The following is a 19,317-nucleotide window of genomic DNA, read 5'->3' on the forward strand; positions in this document are numbered from 1 at the left end:
TTCCTCCTCTTAAAGGCTATATCTGTCAAAGTAAACACTTTAAAAGAGTTCTAACTGGACAGAAGCCAGCTACAGTGGAACTCAGGTCCTCGACCTTATTAGAACTCGACATAATCTGATTTTGACATGAAATTACTAGTAAATTTTGCATCAAGAGCTTGAACAAAAATCCCGAATCAAACCTGATAAACCATATGAGTTTTGAAAACAAATATGATATTGTTATGATACAATAAAGTTTTATACATACTTACCTGGCAGATATATACTTAGCTATTTGACTCCGTCGTCCGACAAAAATTCGAATTTCGCGCACACGCTACCTGTAGGTCAGGTGATCTACTTACCTGCCGCTGGGTGGCAGGACTAGGAACCATCCCCATGTTCTATCATATTTTTTCTATACCGCCTGTCTCCTGAGGGGAGGTAGGGTGGGTATAATTTTGTATATATCTGCCAGGTAAGTATGTATAAAACTTTATTGTATCATAACAATATCATTTTTATACATTTAACTTACCTGTCAGATATATACTTAGCTGATTCACACCATTGGAGGTGGGAAAGAGACCTCTAAATATAGAATCAAACAGGAATCACAACTATCGTTGTAGGTAATAAATAAATAAAACCTTGGTTCCTACCTGTTTAGACTGAAGACTTCATGAATACAATCCAGGAGTCTAGACAGTCTCAAGAGCCTCAGCGAGATATTGATCTATGGCTAAGAGTTCTTGTGGTTTCTGCCAAAGGGGTCTTAACCCGCTTACTTGGTAGATCCTGGAAGGACTACGTCAATGGGTGTGCTTATCCACTTACTTGACAAGACCTTTATACAAGGAGCACAACATCGATCCCGATCACCTCAACCTATCCATGTTAGTTCTAAGATTGCAAGAAGTTATCCCCTAACCTCTTGCAAACAACCACAAACTCGAAACACAAACATTCGTACAGTAAAGTACAAAAAAAAAAAAAAAAAAAAAAAAAAAAAAAAATTGTACAATCTATTCAGTAAGACGTCTCTTGATTCCCCCCACTGATCCAAGCTCGGACGTCCGTGCGCCAGCAAGCATACTAATCAGCAGAAAAAACCAACAACTCGTCTCACAAGGTAGATCTATGTACTATCAAAATTTTGAACAAATACAAATTTTTTCTAAGGATCGTTATGTGCTCCCAGCCCCAGCACTGTATCGGCTGATACAAAAGGACCCAGAGAGAAACACTTTTCATATGTTACTTTAACGTCCTTGAGATAGTGCGATGCGAACACTGAATTACACCTCCAGTAAGTCGCATCCACAATGTCTTTTAAAGACATGTTCTTCTGAAATGCTAATGAAGTGGCTACCGCTCTAACCTCATGAGCCTTCACTCGGAGAGTCCTGAAAGAGTCTTCAGTGCAGGTCATTATGAGCATCCGTAATAATGCTCCTCACAAAGAATGCTAATGCATTTTTTGACATGGGTCTACTAGGATCCCTAACTGCGCACCACAGGCTTTGTTTACATCCGTTTAGTTCATTCTTCTTCTTTAAATAGAACTTCAAAGCTCTAACCGGACATAAAGATCTTTCTAATTCCTCTCCTACTAGATTTGAAAGTCCTTTAACTTCAAAACTCTTTGGCCAGGGTTTAGAGAGGGGTTCTCGTTCTTAGCCAGAAACAGAGTCTGGAAAGAACAAATTGCCGCATCACTCTTAAATCCTACTCGAGAATCTAGAGCGTGTATTTCACTAATTCTCTTCGCAGTCGCTAACGACAACAAGAAAATACATTTTCTCGTTAGATCTCTAAACGACGCGTTGAGAGGAGGTTTCAAATCTACTAGATAATAGAAATCTCAAAACTACATCTAGGTTCCAGTTCGGAGTGCCGAGGAGAAAAGGTTTTTGAGGTTTCAAAAGATCTAATAAGATCGTGGAGGTCTTTATCTTCTGCAATTCTCAAACCTCTGTTTCGAAATACGGCCGAAAGCATACTTCGATAACCTTTAATGGTAGAAAACTGATAATTTTGATTCTTCCCTAAGGAAAATAAGAAATCAGTATGTTGGTCACAGAGGTATCGGAAGAGGACAGTTTATTCTTCTTACACCATCTTCTAAATACATCCCATTTGATTGGTAGACCCGAATAGTTGAAGATCTCCGGGCCCTAGCAATTGCTTTTGAAGCTTTGCTTGAAAAGCCTCTCGCTCTGACAAGTCTTTCGATAGTCGAAAGGCAGTCAGAGCGAGAGCGGGAGGTTTTGATGGTACCTCTCGAAATGGGGTTGGTTTGAGAAGATCTCTCCTGTGTGGAAGAGATCTTGGGAAGTCCACTGTCCATTCCTGTACCTCTGTGAACCAATCTTGAGACGGCCAAAAGGGAGCGATGAGTGTTAGTCTCGTCCCTCTTGATGCCAAAGCAAACTTTCTTAACACCACTCCTAACATTTTGAAGGGGGAAATGCGTAGGCATCTAGGCCTGACCAGTCCAGTAGCATGGCGTCCACCGCTATCGCTCTCGGGTCTTCCACTAAGGAGCAAAAGTTCTCTATCCTTCTGGATAGGTAGGTGGCGAATAGGTCTATATGTGGACTGCCCCACAGGGACCACAGAGTTTGACACACCTGAATGTGAAGGGTCCATTCTGTGGGGAGAACTTGGTTTAACCTGCTTAGCCTGTCTGCTCTGATGTTCTTCTCTCCTTTCACGAATCTTGTGAGAAGAGTCACTTTCTTTTCTTTTGCCCAACAACAGCTCTTGTTATATGGAACAGAGAAGAGAGTGAGTTCCCCCTTGTTTCTTGATATAGGCCAACGCTGTGGTGTTGTCCGAGTTGACCTGTACCACTTGACCTAACACCTGTGTCTCGAAGGCTTTTAGAGCTAGAAGAACGGCATAAAGTTCTTTGGAGTTTATATGCCAGTCTAGCTGATCCTTCGTCCATTGGCCTGATATTTCTTTTGTCCCTAGAGTCGCTCCCCATCCCTTCTCTGAAGCGTCTGAGAACAAGATTAGGTTTGGGTTCCGAACTTCTAGAGACAAGCCCTCGTTCTTTTCTAAGGGAAAAATCCACCACTTCAGATGATTCTTTACTTCCAGAGGAATACTGAAAGTGTCCGAAAGCTGTCCGTTCTTCCAACTCCAAATTCTTCTTAAGAAGAATTGAAGAGGGCGAAGGTGGAGTCTTCCTAGCGAAATGAACTGTTCTAGTGAGGAAAGGGTTCCCAGAAGACTTAACCACTCCCTCACCGAACTCCGTTCTTTCTCTAGGAAGCTCGAGATTTTTTGTAATCCCCGAGCAATCCTTTCCTGGGACGGAAAAGCCCGAAAACCCCGAGAATCCATTTTCCGAATCCCCAAATAGACTAAGTTCTGACTGGGGATCATCTGCGATTTCTCGAGGTTCACGAGTAATCCTAACGTCTTTGCTAGGTTCAAAGTAGACTGTAGGTCCTCCAAACACCGTTTCTCTGACTTGGCCCGGATTAGCCAATCGTCGAGATACATTGAGATGCGTATCCCTTCTAAATGAAGCCATTTGGCCACGTTCCGCATCAGATACGTAAATACCTGAGGGGCGGTCGATAGGCCGAAGCACAAGGCCCTGAATTGGAAGATTTGTCCTTGAACAACAAATCTTAGATATTTTCTTGACGATGGGTGAAGCTCGGAACATGAAAGTAAGCATCCTGAAGGTCCAGGGATACCATCCAATCTCCCTGACGTAGGGAAGACAAGAATTGAAGCTGAAGTCTCCATGGAGAACTTCTTTTTCTCCACGTACCTGTTCAGGACGCTTACATCTAGGACGGGTCTCCATCCCCCCGAAGCCTTTGGAACCAAGAAAAGGCGGTTGTAAAACCCCGGGGAGAAAGGATCTTGCACTAGCTCTATAGCATTCTTGTCCCTCATCGACACCACCGTCTGAAGGAGAGTCTCGTTCAGTCCAGGGTCCTTGTAACTCGTCGACAAATCCTTTGGAGATGTTGCCAAAGGAGGTCTGTCTACGAAGGGAATGATGTACCCCTTCTGTAGGACAGACAGAGTCCAGGGATCTGCTTCTCTTACGGACCAGGCATCCAGAAAGTATTGAAGTCTGGCCCCTACCTGTGCTTGGAGGACATGGCTGCTATTTGCTCTTTTTAAAAGAGCGGAAGGAAGACCTCCCTCGCTTGTCGAAGGGTCTTCTCTCCGAAGTTGATCGAGTTGAAGGGGATCTCCACTTAAAGGGCACCACTGGAGTCAGAGCCACTTCTTCTGAGTCTTAACTGCAGGTCTACTTTTCTTTGTAGATTGTACAAGAAGGTCCTGCGTAGCCTTTTCCGACAAGGATCTCGCAACATCCTTCACTAAAGATGAAGGAAACAGATGTTCTGACCGAGGTGCGAATAATAAAGCGGACCTCTGAGAAGGAGAAACTCCTTTCGTTAGGAAGGAACTGTAAATAGATCTTTTCTTCAACATCCCAGATCCAAAAAAGAGCCGCCAACTCACCAGAACCATCTTGCACAGCCTTATCCATGCAAGATAGGACACTGTGCAAAGTTTCTGGATCTAGAAAATCTGGCTCACTCGTCTTCTTAGCCAGCACCCCAAGAGACCAATCCAAGAAGTTGAATACCTCTAAGACGTGAAAAATTCCCTTAAGGTGCTGATCTAACTCGACATACTCCAGGACGCCTTTGCTGAATTGAGAGACTGTCTTCTCACAGACTCTACAAGACTCGAGAAATCTGAATCTGCCGACGAAGGGAGCATCAATCCCATCGCCTCTTCTGTCTTATACCAAATGCCTCTTTTCCCCGTCAGTTTGGAGGGAGGAGAGCAATAAACCGTTCTCAAAGTTTCCTTTTTTGATAAAAGCCACGAATCTAAAGACTGGAGGGCTTTCTTCATTGAGATCGCCGGTTTCATCTTTAAGAAGCCGAGGATTTCGGGGTTTTTGTGCTCAAAAACAGAGATCTCGGCGAAGGAGGAGCTGCAGGGCTAAGAGAATCCCCAAACCTCTAGAAGTAACGAGGCTAAAACTTTATAATTGGAAAGTCCCTCGTTAGTTGAAACTTCTTTCCTCAGAAATCTCTTCCAGTTCCAGGTTAGAAGGAGATCGCTCTTTCCTGACCGATTCTCTATCAGGAGAAGCCGCTCCCGTGGGAGGCGTCCTGCTTCTTGCTGGCGTCAACCTCTTAGGAGCGTCCTCGCGCTTGTCTGACGACTCTCTCCTGAGAGGCGTCCTGCTTCTTGTTGACGTCTCGCGCCTCGAAGCGTCCTGGCTCTTGCCTCGCGCCTCGCTCCTGGGAGGCGTCATGCTTCTGGCTGGCGTCAACCGCTTTGGAGCGTCCTGACGCTTGCCTGACGACTCTCTCCTGAGAGGTGTCCTGCTTTTTGTTGACGTCTCGCGCCTCGTAGCGTCCTGGCTCTTGCCTGGATCCTCGTTCCTGGGAGGCGTCCTGCTTCTGGATGGCATGACGCGCCTATCTTGACGCTCGCGCCTGGCTGACGTTTCACGTCTCGCAAACTCGACGCTCTTGTCTGGCGTCTCGTGCCTGCGTTTGACAGGAGAACGGATCCTGCTCGGCCTATGCAAGGCTGATGAATCCGATTCCAAATCAGAGGAAGACAAAATACTATGGCGAGTCTGAACCCTCGATAGCCTAGACTTCTTAATAGGCAGGAAATCGTCTTTCCTTCTGGGAGGGTCTTTATACAGAACTCCCACAAGAGAAGTGATGGAATCCTGCATAGTGCGAAGGATTCTTTTAGTCTCTTCATTATTGTCTACCCTCGGTTGTTTAATTACTGGATGGTCCTCCTCTTGAAAACGCTCAGGACTAGAAGTAATCCTGGGTTCATCCAAACGTCTCTTAAGGGGGCGAGAAAGATCCGCCGATCTCCACCCTCTTTTAGGTGAGGAATTCTCCGAGGAGGAGAAACACTCACGCAGAACGCTTTTTCTGTAACGTTCTCTGGCATTCTGTGGCGATACAGAAAATGCCGAAGGGACGTCTGACTGTTGGGGATCCTCCACCAACCTCCTTACGGCTTTCGACATTCCTTCTCCTCTGGGCTTGGGAGCTTGAAAGAGGTCTAGGCCTGGGAGCGTTGTGAAGACAATCAGACGCCCCCTCCACTGCACTGGGGACACTTATATCACTATCCACAGCACTATAATTACACTGCTTACCTTCATAGGCCGCCATTTTGGTTTCCATTTTCCGAAGAGCGGCTTTAAGATTCGCTATCTCAGATGCCGAATCTGTGTGTTCTAATAAAGGAGCAGGTACATTAGATGGGGCAGTAAAAGGAGAAGAGGGTATATTATTACTAATAACCCCGCTAGAACTAGATAAAGGTTTGGAAGAAGACCTCCTCACCCTGTTTCTTTCTAACTTCTTCACGTATGAGGTTAGAGATTTCCATTCTTCCTCACTCAAATCCTTGCATTCATTACAAGTATTACCAAAAGAACATTCATACATCCTGCATTTCCTGCAAATAGTATGAGGATCAATTGATGCCTTCGGCATCCTAACCTTACAACCCGCATTCACACACATTCTCACCACATTTCCAGAATCAGACATCATGTTGAACAATCCAAATCAAATTCCAAAAACGGTCCACAATCGCGTATGCCAGTACAATCAATGCAAATACGTCACCGAGAAGTCCAAACGAAGATCAATTGCGATGCAAAATACGAATCCAGCCGGAGATACCCACAACGATGTTGCCAGTATGGCCGACAGAAAAAATATGATAGAACATGGGGATGGTTCCTAGTCCTGCCACCCAGCGGCAGGTAAGTAGATCACCTGACCTACAGGTAGCGTGTGCGCGAAATTCGAATTTCTGTCGGACGACGGAGTCAAATAGCTAAGTATATATCTGACAGGTAAGTTAAATGTATAAAAATGTTTCGGTTAGTCGCTGCTAACTGGAGTTGTTGTTTAAAGCCAGCTCACGCTGCTGCTATTATTTTAAGCAAGTACACACTTGTACAGGAATATTTCCATAGTTTTTGTGGCTTTCTGTACTTAGTTTGATCCAAACATGGGTCCCAAGAGACATTGCAGACAAGCAGAAGAGGAAAATGGTAAGAACCACAACTAAACTTAAGGAGGAGATTATTGAAAAGTATGAAAGAGGCATTTTTTGTGACTGATTTAGCACCTTATTTTTAATATTTATTAATTTACTGCAATAATTGGACTTGCTTTTCAATGTTTTATTATTGGCAACAAGTTTTGGGCCTACCACCTAGTCCAGTATATATATACTACCTAGCCTAGCCTACAGCATTCGGTCAACCATTGGTAATACGGCCATATTAGACGTGGGCCAGTTTTTTATATGTATGTACAGTATTATATGTTAAAAAAAAAAGGATGTGTAATACAATGTTATTTAACTCTGAACTTATTTAATTGTAATTTAAGTGTAATGTTTTGTATAAAAAGGCTAGGTTAGGGTAATAGCAGGTGGTCAAGAACTGATTAATCCATTTTCAGTTATTTCTTATGGAAAAATTACAAATTTTTAATCAATTTGTATTTTCCATAACCAACAAACCTATGGTCTTAACAACAAGACAATCTTCTAGCACCAGCTGGAAATGGTTAGAAACAAAGATTGTAAAACAAGGAATCTGTGACATCTGGCAACTCATGTGTATACGAGGTGGAAGCTGGTCACCGATGGGGCTTGGAACCTCGTGATTGATGTGTCAATCTTTATTTAACTGTCTTGTTGGAGAGCTGACTTTCACTTTGCTCTCCTCCCCCCAGGCCATTCTTTTTTAAACCTAAGCCCATGGTTTGTTTCATATTCGTCCAGTGCAGAAGTTCTGTGACCATCAACATTTTCAGACTGCCTTCCAGGATTCCCATTCCTTTGGGACAGATGCAAATTGCGGCAGATGTGCCTCCTGCCTTTTTCTCTGCTTCATCATTGGCTGTGTTATGTGTAATGCTTGTCCGTCTCCCAAGGGGATACTGCCTCTTCAGGGAGAGAGGGGCCAGCTGTTTTGTTCTTAGGTTTTTACATTTGTTATATTGAAGATATTTTGAAAACATTTGTATTATGAAAATGTTTTATGTATCTTTGATTTTATCTAGTTACAATATTTTCTGGGAACAAGGTAATGTTTTAGGTCTTTCAGAATTTCTTTGTTTTGGGATGTTCGAGACATTAGGGGTTTGTGCTGCAGGCAAGTTTTTATGCTAGGATTCAGCAGCATAGGAGTATATTCCTACACTTCTTCAACACGAATTTTAATGGCATACAATTACGTTCTTCCCATTTGCTTGCAGGACCAGTCATGATTGCTGTCTCGTCTCTTTCCCGTCATTTGGGTGGGGGGAGGGGCTCACTCCCTTATGGCTTACTCCCTTCCCTTTATCCTTACATATAAATATGATTCTTTTTGCTCTCACAGGATGGAAGTTATCTTCTTTCCTGAGGGAGAGGGCATGTTATTTGTTTCTTTACAGGCTCTTCAGCTGTCAGCCCTGCTTCTCGCCTGGAAGTCTGGCAGCGGTGACGTTACGCTCAGAACTTGCGAGCCCCTCTGCTTCACTTCCCTCTGACAGAGATGCCACTTCACTAATTTTGGTATGGTCGCTGGTGCTGTGAAGAGAGTGAGTTTGGAACCCAGTCAGTTCTGTCAGTGGTGTTCCTTGCTGTCATCGGAGCTCCTTGCTTGCCGACAATACTGCGTCGTCATGTGGGGATACCAACATTACAGGCAGCTTTTCCAATGTGTGGATATCGTCTCCTGATGTTTCATCACCCAATGATGTTCGACTTGGTACTCCCTTTTGTCATATGAAATAAAATTGTAATAAGTTTTATTCAAGTGTTTTTCTGCATTTACACGCATTTTCTCTATCTGTAAGAGTAGTCTGCTGTGACGCCACGAATGGGCCTGTGACATCATGGCTTCTTTTGACTGCATAGTTTAGATTGGAACTGTTCAAGTATGGGGTGATCTATCTTCTGCTTTCTTCGGCAATGGATTTTCTTGGTAAATTCTTTGCTATTCTTCACGTGTATGTGTCCTGGGGAGGCCCTCTGGTTGCTGTAGGAGACAAAAGAAGACCTTTCCACCATCTTCACCATCTGTGAAGCCTGACTGAATCACATCAGGATGCTTCTGGAATGGTTTAGCATCGAGGTGCAGGGTTCTACTATACTTATTCCTTGCCTACAAAAGCAGTTCAATTAAGCACTGTCACAAATCTGGGAAGGGCTTTCACTGCTAATCTTTTCTCTAAGCAATGACAGGAAAGAGATTGCCAATAGAACAAAAGCCATATACAAGAAAGGTGGAAAGGTGTGTATTTCTGGTGATAGAAGTTCACTCTCGACGGGGTTCGTAAGTCACGTAAAGCCGTTGGTTCCGTTGCTGAATGACCATTGGTTCCATGCAACATAAAAAAAAAAAAAAACACCATACCATACATACAAGAAAGGGCTTGAAACACTAATATAAACCCTTATGAGTTCTAGCTGGACATAAGACGGCCACTTCAGCATTGCCTGCCAAAGCATTTATGTTCGGTACTGTCACAAATCTGAGAAGGGCTTTAAATTCTATATCTTTTCTATAAGCAATGAAAGAAAATGGAGAGGTTGCCACTAGAACAAAGCCTACATACAAGAAAGGGCTTGAAGCTCACCAACAAACTTTGCCACAGCAAGAGCTAAAAGAAGGGTGTCTTCAAGTTCTAAAGTGATGCCTTATCCTAAGGCTCAAACTGAGGTTATGCTAAAATCTGGAGGACTAAGTCTAAATTTCATCATACACCACGATAAGAAGATTGAAATCTCCAGCACAAAAGACAGAAAACCTCTTCAAAATTTAAATCATGAGTGACATTCCAGTCAGCATGATGTAGAACTGAATGCAATGTAAAGCCATACCCTTTGATCACTTTGACAGAGAACTACTCTGCATACCTGAGATACTGGCAGAACTTAAATCAAGCTACCTAGTGAATGGATGCTGGATATTGTGGCAGGATCACAAGCAAAGCAAAGCAAAGCAAACAAGATTTCCCCACATTTATGCTAGTCTGTCCAGCAACCAAAATTTTACCCTGCCACACTTTCCTCTTTACGTTACTAATTACTAACAAGACTATTGGTTCAACGAGATAAAACACAGAAACTCTCAAAAACCATGTACTCGCCAACTCTTGACACAATCAAGGTGAGATGCTGTGTTGTACACTGGATGCAGCAACCAGCACCAGACCAACAAACCGCCAAATACCAATACACAAAAAACAAAAACAAACACCAAAACCACGCAACAACTCAAATACAACACGACAAATCACTACACAAACAAACACCAATCAACACCAAGATTTCTCAACAACTCAAAAAACACAACACATCATTAACACAAACAAACACCAATCAACATCAAGATTTCTCAACAACTAAAAAACAACAAATCACCAACACAAACAAACACCAATCAACATAAAGATTTCTCAACAACTCAAAAACACACACACAACAAATCATTAACACAAAAAAACACTAATCAACATAAAGATTTCTCAATAACTCAAAAAACATCAAACACAACACACTCACCAGCTCAACAATCATCAGATGGACACAAGCACAACAAACTCAATTACTCAATATCAAAACAATCAAAAACATACATTGACAACTGACCACCAATAACTGTCTTCTAATACTGACTCGACTGACTGCTCATCACTCGCTCCAATAGCTGACTGATCCAGACTCCCTCACTCAAGGCTTGGTGACTGAACCAGCAGACATACCCAAAACGCCTGCCAAACAAGTGGTCCACTCATTAACTATCCATTCACCACTCTCTCTCTCTCTCTCAAAACGGAAAACCACAGACACAAACCTTCACCATCCCATCTTAACAAGAAATAATCATAAAACACAATATAGCAAATACACAAAACATCCAAACCCTTCCTATTGCCTCCAACGAACACAAACAACCTAACAAGAAAACAACCAGCCTCTCTCTCTCTCTCTCTCTCTCTCTCTCTCTCTTACAAGCAACCCTTGAGAACGTTGTTAAATGCAACCATTACATCACTTCTCCATAATATCACTCTGGACAAGCTCTAAGATCAATAAACGACTGAATCACGTCCCCAGCCCTCCCAATTACGTCCAGTCTATGGTCTTCTTGCGACGAAAATGAGTTGTGGTTGCGGTCACAATTTCTCTTAGGAGACAAACTAAATGATGGTGAGGTGAATAATCCCTGTCCCTACAGAAATGTCTATCCGAATGTCCATAAGAAAAGGTGTCATGATCACAAAACCACTTGGCAGAGCATGAATGAGAGCGTTGATGAGACAAAGGCCGTCATTGAGCCCTTGAACGAAGTAGATTTGGGTTTTCGGTGTGTAATTTTCTTCGAACTTGCATTTTAAGAACTGGAGAACTGTCAGGAAGGCCTATTCCTGACACAAATAGAACCCATCCATCAGCAGGTGTGAGACAGGTGCAAACGAAAGACTGTCCACGTCTGTCAGCAGAAGAGTGATGGCCACAGATGGAAGGGCATCTCCATCTGTCTACAGGCCAGCGATGTCCATGGTTGAAAGGATGGCCTCTATAGGAAGATGAAGAATCAGAGATGAAGTCCTTAATCCTCCAACGTTTAATGGGTGAGGACTGCACAGGGGAAGAAGATGACTAGTATGAAGCAGAACAAGACGGAGGTCTATATCGTTTCCTCTTCGAAGCATTACCAATGTCAACTTTGTCCAACACAGCCCAAGCGAGAGAGTCTGCAGAAAGCAGGAGCAGAAGATGTCACCTCAAAGCCTATTGATGAATGGTGGGCAGTTGCTGCAGTAGAGGTTTTCTGGTCGGGAGCAGGGAGAGCCGCTGTATGGTGAACTGTCATGGTGGCTGAGATGGGAATGCTAGAAGATGCCGCCTTAACAGGGGTCGACCTGAGATGATCCATCGGAGGATTAGTAACTGTCATGGCGGTTGACACTGGGATGTCAGTAGACTAAAGTGGGATAGTACACCATCTAAGGCTGGTATCCCTGATAGGCCTAAGAAGGCCCAAATGTCTGACATCTGTGCATCCAATCCAGCATAAGGTACAATGACTCATGACCCCTCTTCCAAAACTTCCAAAGGCAAAGCCATGGAAGAATGAGAAGGGGTAGAAACTTCGAATGAAGAAAAAGCACAGGGAGGACGATTGTTCAAGGAAGAGGAAGAACAGGGGAGGGGGGATCTTACGAGGCATCCATCGAAGAACGAGAGGACCCTTCCCAAGACAGCATCACTGACTTCCCCCTATTCTGCTTCTTGGCAAAGAACTTCCATTGCTCAGGAGACCACAAACAACACTCAAGGCAAGGATTAGTAACATTACATGCATTCGCTCTACATCTACTGCAAGTAGAATGAGGATCGGTTTCAAAGGAAGCAAGGAAACGGGAACAAGGATAGTTGGCTACTCAGAGACACTCCCTCTAAAGCTTAGGAGAAGGCTTAGATGGGTTTTAGGTTTGCATCACGAGACCAAAACATGCATATCAAGTCATGCAGCATGCATATATCACAAAACAAAAAATCAAATCAATTGGAACACAGGGAGGAGGGTAGAGATGTCCTACCAGCAACGGGATAAGAAGAAAACTGGCTATGTCATGGGGTTCAAAGCAAGTCAACAATCAAACCTTACACATAACAAGAGATGAACCCCAATATGTACCACCGATTCCTTGCATTACAATTTTAATTATTTTTACTGGTTTCTAACTAGCATCAGAAGATTTATTTTCATGTCAAGACCCAGGTTTGTTCCACATATGAACTACAATGTATTATTTATGTATACTGTACGTATATACGCATATCCATAATTCAATACACAATAGCAAAATATGAATTACAGACACTCCTCTACTTACAAACTTTCAAAGATATGAACATCTGGGCTCATAAATTCAATTTTTTGTTCGGAGCACTCCAGGCTGTGTCTCATAGGTCCAAATTTTGTTGTGAGGTCTGGACAGCACAGCAGTTGGCACCACTACACATCCCAGTTTCTTTTTACCTACGCTAGTGCTAAGATTCCATCTCCCAAGCAGAAATTCACTTGTGCATTTTTATCGTTAGATATTTACCACATCTATTAACCCTTAAACGCCTAAGGGGTATAATAAAAATCGTCTCCTGTATGCCTAGGGGGTCTTGGAGTGAGCGCCAAAGCGGAAAAAATATGTTTTTCAAAAAATCGCAGCACGCTTAGTTTTCAAGATTAAGAGTTCATTTTTGGCTCCTTTTTTTGTCATTGCCTGAAGTTTAGTATGCAACCATCAGGAATGAAAAAAATATCATTATCATATATAAATAATGCGATATATGATAGCGCAAAAACAAAATTTCATATATAATTGTATTCAAATCGCGCTTTGAGCAAAACGGTTAAAGCTAACAAGTTAATTTTGTTTTCGTTGTATTGTACACTAAATTGCAATCATTTTGGTATATAACACATTGTAAAACGATCAAAGCAACACAGAGAAAATATTATCACAAAATGATGCATGAATTCGTAACACGCAGATGTAAAAAAAAGGGATTTTGACGTAGGAAAAATCTATTTCTGGGCGAGGAAGCCGTGACGCCCAGTGAAATATGTTCCTTTAGCGCTATTTCTAAGGTAAATTATTGCTAAAATACCAGAGAACTGCTAAATTGGACATGCCAGAATATTCTGACTCGCTCACCCTTTCTAAAAGGGTGTCGGTATGAATCTGGGGCAAGTGCAAAACTTCACCATAAATCTAAATATTTTTCTAGAGACTTCCAATTTGTTTCAAAATGAAGATAAATGATTTAATATTACTATACTGTAAGATTTTTAACTTACAATTGCAGTTTTCGACCATTTCGGACGAGTTAAAGTTGACCAAATGTCGAATTTTTTTTATATATTTTTTTATATGCAAATATTAAAAAAATTAGAAAAGCTACAACCTTCAATTAAATTTTTGTTGTATTCTACATGAAATTGGGCACATTTTCATATATAAAACTCTATGAAATGCCTAATATGAAACGGAGCAAATATTCCGAGAATGTGACGTACGCATTTCGGAGATTTGCGGAGGAGAATCCGCGCGCGGAGGGAAGGAAAGTTTTTTTTTTTAATTCACCATAAATCTAAATATTGTGCTAGAGACTTCGAATTTGTTTCAAAATGAAGATAAATGACTGAATATTACTAGACTGTAAAAGTTTTAGCTTACAATTGCGTTTTTCAACCATTTCGGTAGAGTCAAAGTTGACCGAACGTGGTTTTTTTTTCTATTTATCATGATTTCTATGCAAATATTTTGAAAATGAGAAAAGCTACAACCTTCAATTATTTTTGGTTATATTCTACATGAAATTGCACACATTTTCATATATAAAACTTTATGTAACGGCTAATTTCAAATGGTGTAAACATTACGACAATCGCACATATGATTTTTTCGGAAGAGTTACCGCGCGGACGCAAGGAAAATGTTTTTTTTTTTTTTATAAATTCACCATAAATCGAAATATTGTGCTAGAGACTTCCAATTTGTTGCAAAATGAAGGTAAATGACTGATTATTACTAGAATATAAGAGTTTTAGCTTACAATTGCGTTTTTCGACCATTTCGGTAGAGTCAAAGTTGACCGAAGGTTGAAATTTTGGCACATCGTTATTTATATGAAAATATTTCAAAACTGATAAAAGCTACAACCATGGGTTGTTTTTAGTTGTATTGTGCATGAAATTGCAAACATTTCCATATATAAAACTTTATGTAACGGCTAATTTAAGATGGTGCAAGCATTACGACAATCGCACGTATGATTTTTTCAGAAGAGTTACCGCGCGGACGTAAGGAAAAAGTTTTTTCATAAATTCACGATAAATCGAAATATTGTGCTAGAGACTTCCAATTTGTTACAAAATGAAGGTAAATGATTGATTATTGCTAGAATATAAGAGTTTTAGCTTACAATTGCATTTTTCGACCATTTCGGTAGAGTCGAAGTTGACCGAAGGTTGAAATTTTGGCACATCGTTATTTATATGAAAATATTTCAAAACTGATAAAAGCTACAACTATGGGTTATTTTTAGTTGTATTGTGCATGAAATTGCGCACATTTCCATTTATTAAGCTTTATGTAACGGCTAATTTAAAATGGTGCAAACATTACGACAATCGCACGTATGATTTTTTCGGAAGAGTTACCGCGTGGACGTAAGGAAATTTTTTTTTTTTTTCATAAATTCACCTTAAATCGAAATATTGTGCTAGAGACTTCCAATTTGTTGCAAAATGAAGGTAAATAATTGAATATTACTAAAATATAAGAGTTTTAGCTTACAATTGCGTTTTGGACCATTTCGGTAGAGTCAAAGTTGACCGGAAGGTTGAAATTTTGGCACTTATCGTTATTTATATGAAAATATTTCAAAACTGATAAAAGCTACAATCATGAGTATTTTTTTGTTGTATTCTACATGAAAATGCGCACATTTTCATATATAATACTCCATGTAACGGCTAATTTAAAATGGTGCAAAAATTATGTCAAAGTGACGAAATAATTTCCGAGATGTGTCACTGATACTTTTTAGTGTGATAAAAAATAAATTCGCGCTTGCGCGCCTGCGTAACGATTATAAACAAAACAACACCTTGATCCATGAACTCCCAGCATCCCCCAAGGCGCGTGATTCAGAAGTTTTTGGCTGGTAGGCCTATAAATATTTTTCCACAAATTTAAAAAAAAAACTTTTTTTATGTCGATGTAAATTACGTCCGGTCAGCATCCAAAAGACAATTTATCTCGACGTAAAATACATCCAATAGGCGTTTAAGGGTTAATATGTCATGGCTAATGGCAAGTGGAAGGCCACTGATGAAAGTGGTAGTGTTAAAAAGTGACAAGCCATCTCAATAGAAACTAAAGTGGCTGTATGTAGCAAAGAAGTTAGAAAGTTGTGAAAAAATGGTTGATGCAGTGCACCATTATAAGATGAATTGCTTGACCATTGGCACAACTGTGAAGAATAAAAACAAAATTAGGGAGCACATGAAAAGTGCTGTGCCAATGCTGTCAACAATTATAAGTAAGAAAAGGGGGAGGGTGGTAGAAGAAATGGAAAAACTTCTGGGTATCTGGAAGGAGCACCAAAGAAAAAGGTCTGTACGTATATGCTTTACCCCATGCTAATTCAGAAAAGGCATAACAGTATGTACTAGTATTACATACTGTTATGCCTTTTCTGAATTTTTTTTCTATATTAGTACATATATTAGTATGTACTAATATAGAAAAAAATAATACTGTATGTATCAAGTTTGCAAATACGAAGTTAACCTTATGAAAATATGAACGACTGAACAACCATTTGGAATGTAACTCATTCATAAACAGAGGACCATCTTATTTTATAATTTAACATATAAAGTGAACTGATCTCCAAATAGTCAAAATTTACATTGACCTACAGCATAATATACTTACCGGCCAAAGACTTTGGTTGTAAGAGGCGGTTAGCTCTGATTGGGACGAAGAGACGTTTTCTGCCTCCTCTTTTACGCCTGTATATTAGACCTCCTCTGCCACCTCTGTTAGTTGCAATTCTACCGCGGCCTCTAAAATATGATGAGGGATTGGCTTGTGTCAGCATCTGCCAAATAATGATAAAATTAAAATCCCATCTTTCATACAGACAATAGATGTAGTAATCAATTTTAATAAATGTCTGATGCACTGCAATCTGTAATGTATAAACTTGTAAGTTACACACTGTCTGCCACCATATCTATCAAGTGCAAGTGAACTGATCAAAATAATTTATCATTCTTAATTCTTCCAGGATTGAGGCAAAGAGTTTGCTATTATAAGATAAAGTACATCATTTACACTGTATATTTTACTGAATAAATTACAGCATAAAAAACTCATCATTGGAAATAGTACTGAAAATAATAAAAATTCTGAAAAGATTTCTTTGAGGGAATTCTACCAATACCTATCATCCACAAAATTGATTTTACTGAGTTATGAAAGGTGGCTACTTGGTGAATGTGTTTCATTAGTGTGCTCAGATCTCTACACAATCACATAAGAGATGTGTGGTCCAGAGGCTGGACTAAGATTTTAAAGACTGAAACAGCTTGGGGATGAGAAACAAAGATATGATGAAAAATAAGTCAGAAAAGAAAATTGTGAAGAAATAATATAGATGAAAGTAGGGGAAAAAATCCCATTGTCCTGTAACACCTAGGTGCTCATCCCCAGGTAGTCAATTTTTATACCTGGAGATAAGCACCTAGGTGTGAAATTTCACACCTTTTAATGGGGTTAATTACTTTTCACACCTTTAGGTGAGAAAATTGACCATAAAGGTGTGAATATAACCAATTTCAACCCTAACCCCAAAACGCCTCATAATCTACGTGAGGTAAAAACCCTGATTTCAACCCTAAACCCCAAAGCACCTCATACTCTACAGGAGGTAAAAACCCTGATTTCATGCCTAACCACAAAGGTCCTCATAGTCTACAGAGGTAAAAAAACCCTGCCCGTTTCAACCTTGACTAATCCGAGTTCCCCCTTACGTGACTCATCATACAATTCATGAGTTTTCAGGAAATTACTCAAGTCCTTTATGATAAGTGTGTACAGATGCATAATATTCCATGCATAAAGACGTTAAGTGGTAAACCAGATTACACATGGAATTGTTATTATTTTTGTAACAAGAGTCATATAGAAATACATGGGGGATGGTATACATAAATTAATATTCCATACAAAATCATACAAGAATACACTGGAAAAGGTGTACAAAAGAATACATGGACATGATATACATACTTTTTCGAAAATAATACATTATCGAGACACATTGCTAGTATATACGACACACACCCACCTCAGTTTCCCGATCGTGTGTGAAAGACAATTCATCTAATACATGCGCATGTCACTAATGGTTGTATCCAACTTACCATTACCCTCAAGGTTAGTATAATTATTATCAATATTATCACAAACCTCCTTTCTATTTATTAACCACTTTCGAAGCCATGGCGAGAGTGTGCGTCTTAATAATCCAATGGTTCACGAGCTAAAGAGCCAACGAATCCTGCAGTCGAGTCCCCCCCCCCCAACACTATGAGTCATTAAAGATGCTCCCTTTTATCACAACCACTGATTAAACAAGTTGTATCATGCTACCCTCCAAGACTCCCACCTGAAGATATGAATCACACTAAAGCCCGACCCACTTTCGAACTGTTATCTTTCTGTCTCTCTCTCTCTCTCCAGCTACAATTCGTGACATTCAGCATCTCAAATTTCCTTCTTTTCCTCTGTTTCCCCGGCTTGCAGTGCGTACATCATCCCTGACATTGATAAAGTTTATTATTTGCTTTTTACTCAGTATAGTGACACACAGTCAGGTGGTTTGTAGTTACATACCCATGCATTTGATCAGATTTATTTTTGGTTTCGAGTAGGGTACCACCCGTCACCAGTATTATATTTCTCTCCTTTTTTCCCAAAAGTTACTTCCGAACTTATTGCATTAGAAGAATACTTGCAATCCTCTCCACTTTAAATATTCGTTATAAGTTATGACTCTTCTTACTACCCGACTTTCAATCTGAACATTTCGTCTTTTGAAATATTATAAATAATATCTTGTTACCCACCGATCACTCCTGTGTAAATGATGTACTGATAAAATCACAATTTGTCGGAAATTGTATTTTTCCTAGCTATACAAACCTGAGGTCCTTTAACATAGGAATTTACTTTCAGCATAGCTGGAATTACGGCCGTTGAATCTTGAACAAGGTGGTTGGGCAGTAACTACCGTGGGGCAGGCTAGCCTGCCCGGGTGTAAACACTCCAATTTGCCTTTCGGCCCAGGTTCAGATTGAGGTGTGGCATGAGGTGGGCATATCTGTTAAAAGACCTCAGGTTTGTATAGTTAGGAAAAATACAATTTACGACAAATTGTGATTTGTTCTGACACGTAATACAAACCCTCGGTCCTTTAACATAAGGAAGACTCACTGATTGGTGGGAGGAATCTGAGTGAGCCTCTAGAACTGACTGGAGTTCTGCGCACCTAGGCTACTCCTCCTGGTCGTAAGAGCAAGGAGGAGTGCCCTGCTGCCTCTGACAACTTGATCAGAGTATAGGAGCTGCAAGATCAAGAGTCAGACTTCTGGGCCTTTTCGAAATGAGTGAGGGATCGTGACTCATCCAAAAAAGG

At 40.7% G+C, this 19,317-nt stretch overlaps 1 protein-coding gene across 1 annotated transcript in view; it reads right to left on the reverse strand.

Annotated features, from left to right (window-relative positions):
- LOC135218964 (scm-like with four MBT domains protein 2) overlaps window positions 1-19,317 on the reverse strand; it is a 61,543-nt gene that overhangs the window by 8,365 nt on the left and 33,861 nt on the right. The window contains exon 5 of the mRNA XM_064255401.1: window positions 16,551-16,716. Coding sequence (XP_064111471.1) covers window positions 16,551-16,716 — 166 coding nt within the window. The remainder of the gene's footprint in view (window positions 1-16,550; window positions 16,717-19,317) is intronic.

Source organism: Macrobrachium nipponense, chromosome 1, assembly GCF_015104395.2.
Source record: "Macrobrachium nipponense isolate FS-2020 chromosome 1, ASM1510439v2, whole genome shotgun sequence".
NCBI lineage: Eukaryota > Metazoa > Arthropoda > Malacostraca > Decapoda > Palaemonidae > Macrobrachium > Macrobrachium nipponense.